Here is a 12,317-nt window from a genome sequence, read left to right on the forward strand (position 1 = left end):
CCTCCGGCTAACGCCGACCCGGCGCTCACCCCTCCCCCGCCTCGTCCCCCCAGGCGCCCGCTGCGTGGACCTCGTCAACTCGTACCTGTGCCAGTGTCCCGACGGCTTCACCGGCGCCGACTGCGACCACGCCGAGTGCTCCGCCTCCCCGTGCCAGAACGGCGCCACGTGCCAGGAGGGCCCGGACGGCTACGCCTGCAGCTGCCCGCCGGGCTACGCCGGCCGCAACTGCAGCTCGCCGACCGGCCGCTGCGAACACAACCCGTGCCACAACGGCGCCACGTGCCACGAGCGGAGCGGCCGCTACGCGTGCGCCTGCGTCCCCGGCTACGGCGGCAGGAACTGCCAGTTCCTGCTGCCGGAGCACGCCGCCGTCCGCGGGTCCGCGGTGCCGTGGATGGCGGTGGGCTCCGGCGTGGCGCTGGTGCTGCTGCTGCTGGCGGGCTGCGCCGTGCTCGTCGGGTTTTTCCGATCGAAAGCTCAGCGCGGCGGAGCGCCGGACGCCGCCGGCGACGGCGAGACGATAAACAACCTGACTAATAACTGCCACCGCGGCGGCGGCGGGGACTCGGCGCTCGTCGCCGTGGCGTTGCCGACGCCGGGCGTGAAAAACATCAACAAGAAGATGGACTTCTGCGGCGGCGGCGGCCCCGATGAAGGGCCCCCGCCGGGCAGGAGCAGCTACAAGCCCCGCCTCCCGCCCGCGGACTACAACCTCGTCCACGAGCTGAACCAGGAGCAGGCGGCCAAGGAGGCGCTGCTGGAGGCCGCGCGCCACGACCAGTGCCACGCCGCCGACGCCTTCGAGTTCGAGGAGCAGCGCGGCAAACGATTAAAATGGTAAAGACGGCGTGGAGCCCCTCGCCGAGCGGCGGCGGCGGCGGCGGCGTGGCGGTGGAAGCTAACGGCGCGTGTTTCTCTTCTCTCCCGCAGCGAGCCGGCGGAGATGAACGCCCCAGAACTGTCTGCATGTGCGGACACAAAGTACAAATCTGTGTTTGTGATGTCGGAGGAGAAGGACGAATGTATAATCGCAACTGAGGTGAGATTATGAGTTCGTTTCGTTTGATTTATTTTATTTAGTATTATTTAATTTATTCATTATTATTTAGTTTATTTGATATTATTTAGTTTATTTACTATTTAGTTTATTTATTATTTAGTTTATTTACTATTATCTATTTTATTTAGTAGTATTTAGTTTGTTTATTATTATTTAGTTTACATTTTATTATCTGTTATTATTTAGTTTACTTAGTATTATTTAGTTTACATTGTATTATCTATTATTATTTAGTATTATTTAGTATATTTACTATTATCTATTTTATTTAGTAGTATTTAGTTTGTTTATTATTATTTAGTTTACTTAGTATTATTTATTATTATTTAGTTTACATTTTATTATGTTATTATTTAGTTTACTTAGTATTATTTATTATTATTTAGTTTACATTGTATTATCTATTATTATTTAGTTTATTAATATTTAATTTATTTATTATTATTTAATTTACATTGTATTATCTATTATTATTTAGTTTATTTATTATTATTTAGTTTATTTATTATTATTTAGTTTACATTGTATTATTTAGTTTATTATTTTGCACGTTGTTTTTAATCGCTGCCCCCCCCCCCCCCCTCCCCCAGGTGTAACGGCCCGTTGCCCACCTTGCTGTATGGAGAGTTGTTATGCTCCTTCAGATGCTGCTCTCGCCCCGGGGGGGCGGGGCCCCGCGGAGCCCCGCCCCCAGACTGCTGCTGACACTGAGACGTTTAACTGATATTCAGACTGAGCTGGTTCTCTACTGGACAAGGAGGAGGGAGGCGCGGCGGCGTGAGGAACCGGCGGCTTGAAACAATAATAATAATAATAAAAAGGAGGGCTGGAAGTAAACGGCCGCTTAGCGTTTGACCGTTCCTTCGTTTCCGAGAGGGGGAACATAAATATAAATAAATACTCGTCTCTCTGTGTTTTGTTTTTGGGGGTTTAGTTCTTTGCAACATTTGCACCGGGCCTCTCTCCGGGCCTCCCCCCCGCACGCCGTGCATCAGACGGTGGATGTTTGGCCATACTGGCCTGTCCCGGGGCGCCCCCCCTGTGAGGCGTGACCCTGTCGACCCCCGCTCCAAACCATTATGACATAGTATTGTTCTTCATATCTTTTATTTTTGTAATACTTTTTATATGCTTTTCTACTTTTACTTTTTTTGGGGGGACCGGAAAACTTTTTTTGTCTTAATTAAATAAAATAACAAAAAAATGATGCTTTTAAAAAAATAAATGAAATACAGATTGTGATTTTTGTAAAATAAAGAAATAATGAAAGAACAAAACAAAAAATTCAAATATGATTTAATTTAAGTTAATTTAATAATTTTGTGTTATTTTTATTTTGTAATGTATGTTTGTGATGTTTGTTGACGATTATTTAAGCTTGTTTTTCTTTATAATAATAATAATAAAAGATGATATTTGCAAAGGCACTTAAGGTCAACGGGACTTTGTTCGAAGGAATGTTATTTAAGGGATCGTACTGTACACATTGTTACGCTGCCGTCTCCTTTGCTGTTCCAGGAATTAGCCACGACTATTTTTCCAAATAAATATTGCTAAATGTGAAATTGAAAGAAATTGTGTCAACATTTTTGTTCCGTCCATCTGGAAGCTCTCTGACAACACGGGGGGGGGGGGGGGGGGGCAGCAACATCTGCTGCGACCCCCCAGTGGGCGACACTGTTGCTCGGGCCAGAAGTTGAAAGTGTCCCTGGAGACGGAGGAGGAGGAGGGGGGGGGGCTATTCATACAAAATAAACCCTGAAAAACAACAACAATAACCCCCACCCCCCCTCTTTAAATCCCTCTTCTCCTTTAATTGCCCCACAAAGACACCGATTGTATTTTGGAGACAAATAACTGTAAATCACCAGCCGGCCCCTTCAGCATTGTGGCATTGTGGGAACAGACTTCGGGGCAGACAATGATGGAATTGACAATGGGGCGCACAAAAGGCCACCCTTTGGGAGAGCCGGCGTGTCGCTCGGCATGCTGGGAGAAAAGAGTCGTGGGAACAGATGTTGAGGAACAGATGTTGGGGAACAGATGTTGAGGAACAGATGTTGGGGAACAGATGTTGAGGAACAGATGTTGGGGAACAGATGTTGAGGAACAGCTGTTGAGTAACAGATGTTGGGGAACAGATGTTGATTAACAGATGTTGGGGAACAGATGTTGAGTAACAGATGTTGGGGAACAGATGCCTCCTGGCCAGAGTTCAGCCTCCAGGCCGGCGACGCCTTCAAAGACCCCGGCTGCTGCAGGAAAACACGGCGTTCAATCTGATGGGACTTCTTCTGTGTTCCAGAAGAGATAAAGAGAGTTCATGAGAGACCTCAGCCTCAGGGTCCTGAAGACCTGGAGACCTCAGGGTCCTGAAGACCTGGAGACCTCAGCCTCAGGGTCCTGAAGACCTCAGGGTCCTGAAGACCTGGAGACCTCAGCCTCAGGGTCCTGAAGACCTCAGGGTCCTGAAGACCTGGAGACCTCAGCCTCAGGGTCCTGAAGACCTCAGCCTCAGGGTCCTGAGGACCTGAAGGTGTCTATTGAGTCTGAACTCCAGACCAAGTAACACACACGGGCCTGTCCTCCTATATCCGTGAGGACCCAGAGAAACACACACACACCGAGACGTCGTGGGTCCAGAACCAACAGAAATGAAAGTCGACCCAGAAGCCGCCGGCGTTGAGCCACAGAAGACTTTTTTTATTTGGAGGAACAAATCTTTGAAATCACTCATCTTAAAATTCATTGGAGTACGACATTTAAGTTCTGGGGGAAAGTTTAAATCATGCTTCAGTCTTTACACAAAAGATGACGAGTGATTAGATTTATTATAAAATGACTGTTTCTTCTTCTTCTAACATTTAACCTCCGTTGAAAGAATTATTAATGTAGAAAAAACAACAACCAGCCCCCCTCCAAACAAACAAACAAAGGCAGAAACACAGTACGTCACGATGCGCCGACATGGCTTCAAAGCACACAGATTACATTACTGTACAAGTCCTCAGACCGGCTGCATCAGCAGAACCAGAACCACCAGAACCAGGTGGCGTCGGTGACCGAGGTAAGGATTTCAGGAAAAGAACAAAACAAAAAAACAGCGAAGCTTTGATGGCGTTATTGTTTTTACAGGTTTAAGGAGCGGTCCGGTCCGCTCTTCAACTTATTACTCATTAAATCTATTTATAGAAATAAACACGTGTCAGCAGAAAGCCCCGCGGCTAAATAAGCACTTTTAATTTTCACGTTTAAAAAAAAAAAAGGGACATTAATGTCAATATTTAAGTATTTTTTAAAATTTTATTGTGAAATCCAGACACAAAAAAATGTTTTATTCAAATTCACGCCTGGATCAAAAAGACGTTGTGGGTCAAATCGTGTCGATCGGAATGATTTAACGAACAGAAACTCTTTAGAAGAAGTTCAGATCACCTTTGAGGTTAAAAGTAAAAACAATCTCAGGCCGAATACGTCGACCGGGACAAACTCAACTGTGCATAGAGATCGAATTGTTATCAATATTAAAGTGATAATTAACATTATCATCAGTTTGACTTTGTCAGAAACTTTAAGGGGTGATTGTTCATTTTCATGATTAATTTAGTTTCACTAAAACATTTCTTTCCTTTATTTTTTTGTATTCATGTCCAAATATATATATATATATATTTATACATATATAAATAAATATATTTATATATATATAATATAAATAAATATATTTATATAAAAATATATAAATATATTTAGATATATATATAAAATATAAATATTTATATATAAATATATATAAATAAATATTTGTATATATAAATATATGTATTTATATATATATATATACATAGTGCTGCGAGAAAAGCTTTGATTATTTTTGTGTGTGTATTATTTTAAAGCAAGAAACACTTTAATATGAACCAAGAGCCCGAAAGACGAACAACCAAACACTCCATAGAAATCATAGATTTGTGCCCTTCCTCTCTTTTAAATGTTCTTCATGAAACAATCACACGCGCAACAGAAGACTGCGGATGGACAGGAACAACTGGTTCTCTCTCTTTTTTTTTTTTTTTTACATAGAAGTATTTTCGTTAAAAGTTAGTGAAACGTAAACGGGTCTGTGAGCTTCAGGTCGTCACGGGGTTCTTCCTTTTTTTTTGTAGCGTAAAAGATGCGAAGCGTAATGCCTGTCTTTGGACCACCGAGGTAATTGTAGGTGTGTGTGTGTGTGTGTGTGTGTGTGAGAAACATGCTGAAACGTTTTTCCAAAACATTTCAAAAAGAGAAACTAGCGTCCCTCCTGGTTCGAGGTATATGATCCGGGCCGACCGGTGGCGCCTCAGATCCGAAGAACGGAATTTAATTCACGCCTCCTCCTCCTCTTCATCATCATCATCATCAACCTTCTCGTCTCTCTGGTTTGAAAAGCTCTGGAATCCATTCACACTCAATTCAGTTAGTTCAGATATCTCGTGGAATGTTTCTCCTCAAACAGAATGAATCTCTCCTGCAGCGCCGAGGCCCTGGAGGTTTGACCTTTGACCTTTCCGTGTGGCCGTCAGAGGCCATCTGAACTGAAGGTCCGAGTTTTAAGTGCTCCGTCGGCGCTCGACGAGTCGAACACGCCGACCGCGTTGACTCAATTATTTCAGCTTTAAAAAAAAGGTGCTTGGGGAAAAAAAAATCTAATTTACAGCCAATCAAAATCAAGCAAAGAGCCTTTTTTTAAAACTCCTTCAACACCAACTTCCTGTTTGGATGCCTGAAGAACTCCAAAAAAAGGTCTCCTTCTGCTTGCATCCATAATTACATTTGATTGGCTGGTTGCATCTTATAGTGTGTGACCCCCCCCCCCCCCCTCTAGTCTCGTCGTGTTGGAACCACGACGTCTTCGAGGTGAACGTGACGATGTCCTATAATCATGAACGCACCATCGTTGGATTACATGCAGTTTAGACTCCTAAGTGAACTTGAATTAAATGAATTGAGAGTGAAGAAGACCCTGCAGCCCCCCAATACCCCCCCCCCCCTCCCCTCAGTGTTCCTCTCTGGCGTCTTTGAATCAAGGTTCCTACACGTTCTCCATTATAAGACTCAATTCCACCCCAAAAATACAACAACATATATATATTTTGGGGTGGAATTGTCCGTTCCCAGACACGTGGCTGAAGGTCGGCCGACACACGAGGTCTAAAACTACTTTCATGGCTTTCTCCTGACTTCTTAATTTTAAAAAAAACATCTAATATGTGTGTGCGGTTCCGTAAACGCCCACGCCGACCCGACGCGTAGAAACCGAGACCGAAAGCGCCGTTAAGAGCCAGAAGGGAAGACCGTCGAGGCCCCTCCCCCTCTAGGCGGAGGAGGGCCCGTGGCCGGCCATGTTGGCCAGGCTGCCCACCATGCCGGCCGCGCCGGCCATACCTGAGGGCCCCCCCAGAGCCGGAGGGCTGTGCTTGGCGGGCGAGGTCATGTCGGCGGCGCCGCGGCCCCCCGGGGGCTCCGGGTGGGCGTGCTGCAGGGCGTGGCGCTCCAGCAGCGTGCGGTGGGTGAAGGCCCGCTGGCACACGTTGCACTGGAAGGTGCGCTCGGCGCGGTGCGTGCGCATGTGCACGTTCAGCGAGCTCTTCTGCGTGAAGCGCTTGCCGCACATGGAGCACTGGAAGGCGCGCACGCCGGTGTGAACCACCATGTGCTTCAGGAGGTAGTCACGCAGAGAGAAGGAGCGCCAGCAGATGGAGCACTGGTGAGGCTTCTGACCTGGGGGCGGGGAGGAGGAGGGGGGGAGGAGGAGGAGGAGGATGGAGAGGAGGAGGGGGAGAGGAGGAGGGAGGAGGAGGAGGAGGAGGAGGAGGAGAGGAGGAGGAGGAGGAGGAGGAGGAGGAGAGGAGGAGAGGAGGAGGAGGAGGAGGAGGAGGAGGAGGAGGAGGAGGAGGAGGAGGGGAGAGGAGGAGGAGGAGGAGGAGGAGGAGGAGGAGGAGGAGGAGGGAGGAGGAGAGGAGGAGAGGAGGAGAGGAGGAGGAGAAGAAGGAGGAGGAGGAGGAGGAGAGGAGGAGGGGTGGGAAGAAGAAGGAGGAGGGGGGGGAGGAGGGAGAGGAGGAGGAGGAGGGGGGGGAGGAGGGAGAGGAGGAGGAGGAGGGTCATGTGATCACAGTGAGTAAGACATGAAGACACGATTCACGTTTCTCCAACAACCAACACAATGAATTCAGGCTCAGTGGGGAATTATAACATTATCACGTGTAATTTTGGAATGCATCGATAAATATTTATATATTTTTTATTATGACCCGTTTACTAATAATAATAATAATACATACAAATGTACTAATGACAAGATGCGTTTAAAATCAATAAAAACACTATTTTATTTCATAATCATTTAAAGTGTGTTTCAATGACGATGAAAAACAGATTACAATTAAAAAGTTAAACATTTAATATTTGATGCTTTTCAGAGGTTGAAGATATTTTTGGGACGGTGGCAAAAAATATATATTAAAAAATAACCAATAAGACGAGTTGCTATGATTAAAAAGATCAAAAAGCTCAGCGGTCTAAAACAATGAAATAAAAAAGGGGCGGAGCCAGCGGCGGAGGCGGAGTCTTACCGGAGTGGATGAACATGTGCTTGCTGTAGTTCTTCCTGGACCGGAGGGATTTGCCACAGTGCGTGCAGTCGAACGAGGTCTCGGACCCCTGGGAGGAAGGGGAGGGGCCTGCGGGGAGGGACGAGGCGGAGGGGGGCGGGGCCGGGGTCATGGGCGCCGGAGGCGGGGCCTGCAGAGCGGGATCGGCCCCGGCCATGCTGTCGATCCCACCCATGGGCCCGCCCACGTAGAACGGCGCCGGCTGCGACTGGCTGACCGGGTACTGGAAGAGGAGCTGAGGGGGAGGAGCAAGGGACTCGTGAGACGCGACGCTTATCCGACACCATTTTACACTTGTGTATTTTTTAATAACTTTAATTACATTAATTGTCGTCTTTTTTCTGACAGTTCTTTTCCCATAATGTTCTAATTTTTTTTAAACAAAGAAAGAACTGTAAAATCAGGAAATCAAAAGATATGGACAATAAATACATTTTTTTTTAAAAATATATATATTTATTAAACCTTAAAGTGTTAACCAACCAACCAGCTGACGTAACCGTGACGACGGCGTCACACCACGAGCCCCCTGGAGCTCACCCACCTGGTTGTTGATGGACTGCGTGGTGGGAGGCGGAGTCAGAGGCTTGTTGCCCCGCCCCCTGAGGTTGAACGCCATGGCCTGCTGGGGCGGCTCGCTCTGGGGCCAGAAGCTCTCCGAAAACACCCCCTGCTCTTCGTAGAAATCCTGAACACACACACACACACAGGTAATGAACAAGGTCCCAACACACACACACACACACGTGGCGGACACACGGAGGTTCCATTCGGTTCCACTATGATGCGTTCAGGCTCTGTTCAGGGAAAATTAGTATTGGGATGACGGTAAATTGTAAAGTCATCGTGATGTGTTCAAGTGTGATCTCGTAAAATGTGGCGCCTTCATCCGTCAATATGGTTCGGCAAAAAAATTAAAATGGGATCGAAAATCTCGAAAAGTTATATTTCACTCCTCAACCCAACTTTATTTATTTATATACAACTTATATTTCTACTTATGCATTTTTAGAAACAATCTTCAATAAGTGGAGATCACATGAAACACGAACGCATGAAAAATCAATAAATTAAAAAAATAAAATTCTGGAGAATGAATGATTCTTTTTGTAAAAAAGAAAAAGAAAAGAAAAAGAACGAAAATGTAATTAAATAATTAAATAAAAACCAGCGTCTCACCAACGGGATTAATTATTAATTATTTATAGTTTTTTGGGACTAAAAAGCAGATTTATTTTCCAAAGGGACCAAAAGCCAGAAGATAAAGATAAAGATCTCGTTGCTGTGCATGAAAATAACATAAAATAAGCCGCGCGGCGTCTGAACCTCCCGAATCAAACGGATCGGTCCGTGTCCGGCCGTGATCTCGTACTGCAGCACTTTGGAGAACCCGGCCACATCTGCCACACAGTCGGAAAGCTGAACGCTTATTCCGACTGTGTGGCAGATGTTTGTGGAGTCTGCAGGGTACAGCAGGCTGCGGCATAACCCCCCCCCCCTCTCACCCCCCCCCCTCCCACGTACTTATTCCAGGACGCGTGACGGAAACGCTGAGAATACATTTTACAAGATAAAGTTCATTTAGAAGTTTTCATCTGAAGCCGAGCGTCAGTTACCTGAGCGATGAGGATTTTGAACTCACCTGTCCGAAGCCCGCCATGGACTCCTGGGGGCCCGCCTGGGGGCCCGCCTGCTGCCCGTCCCGCCGCCCGTCCTCCAGGGAGTAGACGGACCCGTCTGGGTCCTGGGCGCCTTCGTCCTTCACCACCACTCCGTCTCCTCCCAGCACCTGGCGAGAAGGAGAGATTTGAAAAAAGTGGCACAACAAAAAGGGAACGCCGGCGGCCCGATTTCAAGATGTCCGGCGAGCCGAGGACCCACGGCGAAGACGCGGGAGTCCATCGGCGAGGAGACGGCGGCTGAAGTTCGGACGAGAGCTTCGAGCGAAGAGCAGAAACATCTCGGCGACGCCAATGCGGAGCGAGAAGGAGAGGGGAAGCGAAAGCGATGCCGCGCTGCTTGCCTGAAAGCTGTTACCATGGCAACCCTTCCCTTGATCCCCCCCCCCTCCTCTTACCTGGAGTCGGAGCGGCTGCCTCTGCTTGCGGCTGTGGCTCGCCCCCCTGTCTCGCTCTCCCTCTCTCCCGCGCTCCCTCCCGTCCAGCTCCTCCTCCTCGTTGTAGCGCTCCATCCCCACCAGGTCGTCGGGGAGGTCGGTGGCGTTGCCGCGGAGACCGTCCCTGCCGATGCCGTCCACGCAGCCCGCCGACATGCCGGCGCCGCCGGCGCCGCCCGCCCCGTTGGCCGTCTGCGCCAGCAGGTCCCGCAGCTTGTAGCGGACGTCCTGAGTGCAGCCGGCGCTCTGCTTCATGAGGCCGTCGCCGCCGCCGCCGTCGCCGCACATGGAGGCGGGGCCCATGTCGCCCAGCGCCATCAGGCTCACCGTGTTGGCTTGCTCCATCGGGCCCGGGCCGCTCTCGCCGGCGCCGCCCAGCCCGCCTCCCATGTTGCTCGCCCCGCATTCAGCCATGAAGTTGGGGAAGTTGGCGTAACCGCCGCCGCCCGCCCCGACGGAGCAGCTCCCGCCGCCGCCGCCGCCGCCGCTCTCTCTTCCTTTCCCCCCGCCGCGCTCCTCTTGTTTCGGGAGCATCCCACCGGCCGCCGCCGCGGCCGCCGCCGCCGTGGCCGCCGCCTTCCTCTGGGAGATGATCTGGGTGCACTCGTCGATGACCGTCTTGATCTGCAGGATGCTGGCGGCGGTGAGGATGCAGAGCGCCTGCGACTGCAGCACCACCAGCGAGCCGCTGTACATGAAGTCCACCAGCTGCTTCACGGTCTCGGCGGGCACCAGCGGCGGCACCGAGATCTCCGAGTGGCCGAGCAGCAGCTTGTCCTGGAAGAACGGGCTGCCGGCCGCCAGCACGCAGGCGTGCGCGCGCAGCGAGGCGTCGTGGATGCGCACCGTCACGTCGCAGAAGAGGCCCTCGCGCCGCTGCGTGCGCAGCGCCTCCAGCACCGACTGGCTGGAGTTGTGGAGGTGGATGTAGTGCACGGTCTCGGTGCCGGACACCATGGCGGCGGCGGGCAGCGAGTCGCCGGGCGCCGCGTGGGGGAGGAGTCTGGGGTTCTCCGTCAGCTCGGGGGATGAGGACGGGGAGGGGAGCGGGTGCAGAGCGTGGGCCACGGTGGGTCCAGGGCCTCAAACCGGCATCAGGCCCACGGGCTCCAGAGTGTACGGCGCCTGAGAGATGCTGGAGAGACACACAACGAGGTAAACAAACAATAAAACAAACAACAACAACAACAGCTCCTCTCACACAGGACGCTCGTATCGCTTTGCAGATTGAGAACATTTAGACGTTTTTATTTGGGGGGAAAAACAGCAGAATGACAAAATAATGATCAAGGTGAGGAGTCTCATGCAACATAACACACACACACACACACACTCACACACTGACACACACACACACACACTGACACACACACTCACACACACACACACACACTCTTGTGACACGTGCCAAACACCTTCGGGTCAGTTTTTATTGCGTCTATTTAACGCGACATTCCCCCCCAAAAAAGATCATTTATCCCCGTTAACCGACGACCGGACGGTGACGTAACAGAAGCCGAACAGTGAAGACGGTCCCGGTAACGAACCGGAGCCGCCGTCGGCTCCTCGCAGCGCGTTAAACCAGTGAAGTTAGCTTAGCTTAGCTCGCGTTAGCTTAGCTTTTGACATTAGCCGGAAAATCTGCCTCCCCTCTTGTAACGTGCACGTTTCTCCGCGCGCACGGGGCGTCGCCGGTGATTACAAATTAAAATAAAATGTCGAATGGAAACTGTCGCGACAGTGAAGCGGGTCTCGACCCCCCCCCCCCCGGGGCCCCCCGAGGCCCTCAACACCATGCTAACCGCGCTGCGTTACAAGCTAGCTTTAAAAAAAACCTGCACAAGAAAACAACTCGTTGCGTTAGCATGCAGCTAACGGGCAGCTAACGGGCAGCTAACGGGCAGCTAACGGGCAGCTAACGGGCAGAACCCCCCCCCCACACACACACACACACACACACACACACACACCCGGCCCCCTTCCCCCGCGGCACCCGAGCGCGTTACCGACACCCTCGGGTGCCGCCGGTGTCGTTGCACCGGGACCCCGTACCTGCGGCTCTTCGGTCGCTGCAGCACGAAGCCTCTCCGGTGAGACTGGAAACAAACGCACGGACACACGCACGCACGGACACGCGCAAACTCACACACGCATACTTGTCCACAGAGGGGGAGAAAAAATGGATGTGGAGTTTCTGCCTATGAACGACAACTAGATGTACACGTGCCTCCCTCACATTAACACACACACACACACACACCTACACACACACACACACACTTTAAAAGAAAGAATTCCTGCACACACCTCGATGCATGCAAACACACCCACGCGCGCATCGGCTTAAAGGAGGGAATGCAATGTTGACTCTCAACATTGCATTCCCTCCCTGCATTGGATGAGCACAACAATGTCATTACTATTAAGATATATTTATTAAAATAATACTAAAGTCTTGAATGTAAAGTTGTCTTCTCCCTGGTGATCT

At 50.1% G+C, this 12,317-nt stretch overlaps 2 protein-coding genes across 4 annotated transcripts in view; one reads left to right on the plus strand and one right to left on the minus strand.

Moving 5' to 3' along the window:
• The window catches only part of LOC130190019 (delta-like protein A), a 6,527-nt gene extending 3,899 nt beyond the window's left edge, over positions 1–2,628 (plus strand). Inside the window, exons 9-11 of the mRNA XM_056409126.1 lie at positions 54–840; positions 934–1,042; positions 1,654–2,628. Of these exons, the coding sequence (XP_056265101.1) occupies positions 54–840; positions 934–1,042; positions 1,654–1,659 (902 nt within the window). The 3' untranslated portion in view covers positions 1,660–2,628. The remainder of the gene's footprint in view (positions 1–53; positions 841–933; positions 1,043–1,653) is intronic.
• A 1,113-nt stretch (positions 2,629–3,741) lies between these two features.
• zbtb45 (zinc finger and BTB domain containing 45) lies at positions 3,742–12,053 on the minus strand. Of its 3 annotated transcripts, none has more exons than XM_056409981.1 (6): positions 11,976–12,053; positions 9,791–10,964; positions 9,356–9,502; positions 8,258–8,401; positions 7,675–7,948; positions 3,742–6,823 (listed from the first exon to the last, which is right to left on the minus strand). In XM_056409981.1, the coding sequence occupies exons 2-6, from the start codon at positions 10,784–10,786 to the stop codon at positions 6,417–6,419; spliced, it is 1,968 nt and encodes a 655-aa protein (XP_056265956.1). In that variant the 5' UTR covers positions 10,787–10,964; positions 11,976–12,053; the 3' UTR covers positions 3,742–6,416. The 3 variants fall into 3 exon arrangements, with proteins under 3 accessions (XP_056265956.1, XP_056265955.1, XP_056265954.1); XM_056409980.1 differs by lacking the exon at positions 11,976–12,053 and adding an exon at positions 11,882–11,969; XM_056409979.1 differs by lacking the exon at positions 11,976–12,053 and having other exon boundaries at positions 9,791–11,611.
• Between the last annotated feature and the right edge of the window lie 264 nt (positions 12,054–12,317).

The sequence above is a fragment of the Pseudoliparis swirei genome, chromosome 24 (assembly GCF_029220125.1).
Source record: "Pseudoliparis swirei isolate HS2019 ecotype Mariana Trench chromosome 24, NWPU_hadal_v1, whole genome shotgun sequence".
Taxonomy (NCBI): domain Eukaryota; kingdom Metazoa; phylum Chordata; class Actinopteri; order Perciformes; family Liparidae; genus Pseudoliparis; species Pseudoliparis swirei.

Bases quoted from the DNA above. Each gene is read 5' to 3' on its own strand.
- zbtb45 (XM_056409981.1), bottom strand. From the start codon at position 10,786: ATGGTGTCCGGCACCGAGACCGTGCACTACATCCACCTCCACAACTCC. The intron at 9,503-9,790 runs GTAAGAGGAGGG...CCTTCTCGCCAG, and splicing joins GGCAGCCGCTCCGACTCCAG to GTGCTGGGAGGAGACGGAGT. The intron at 7,949-8,257 runs GTGGGTGAGCTC...CCTCCCCCTCAG, and splicing joins CGCAGTCCATCAACAACCAG to CTCCTCTTCCAGTACCCGGT.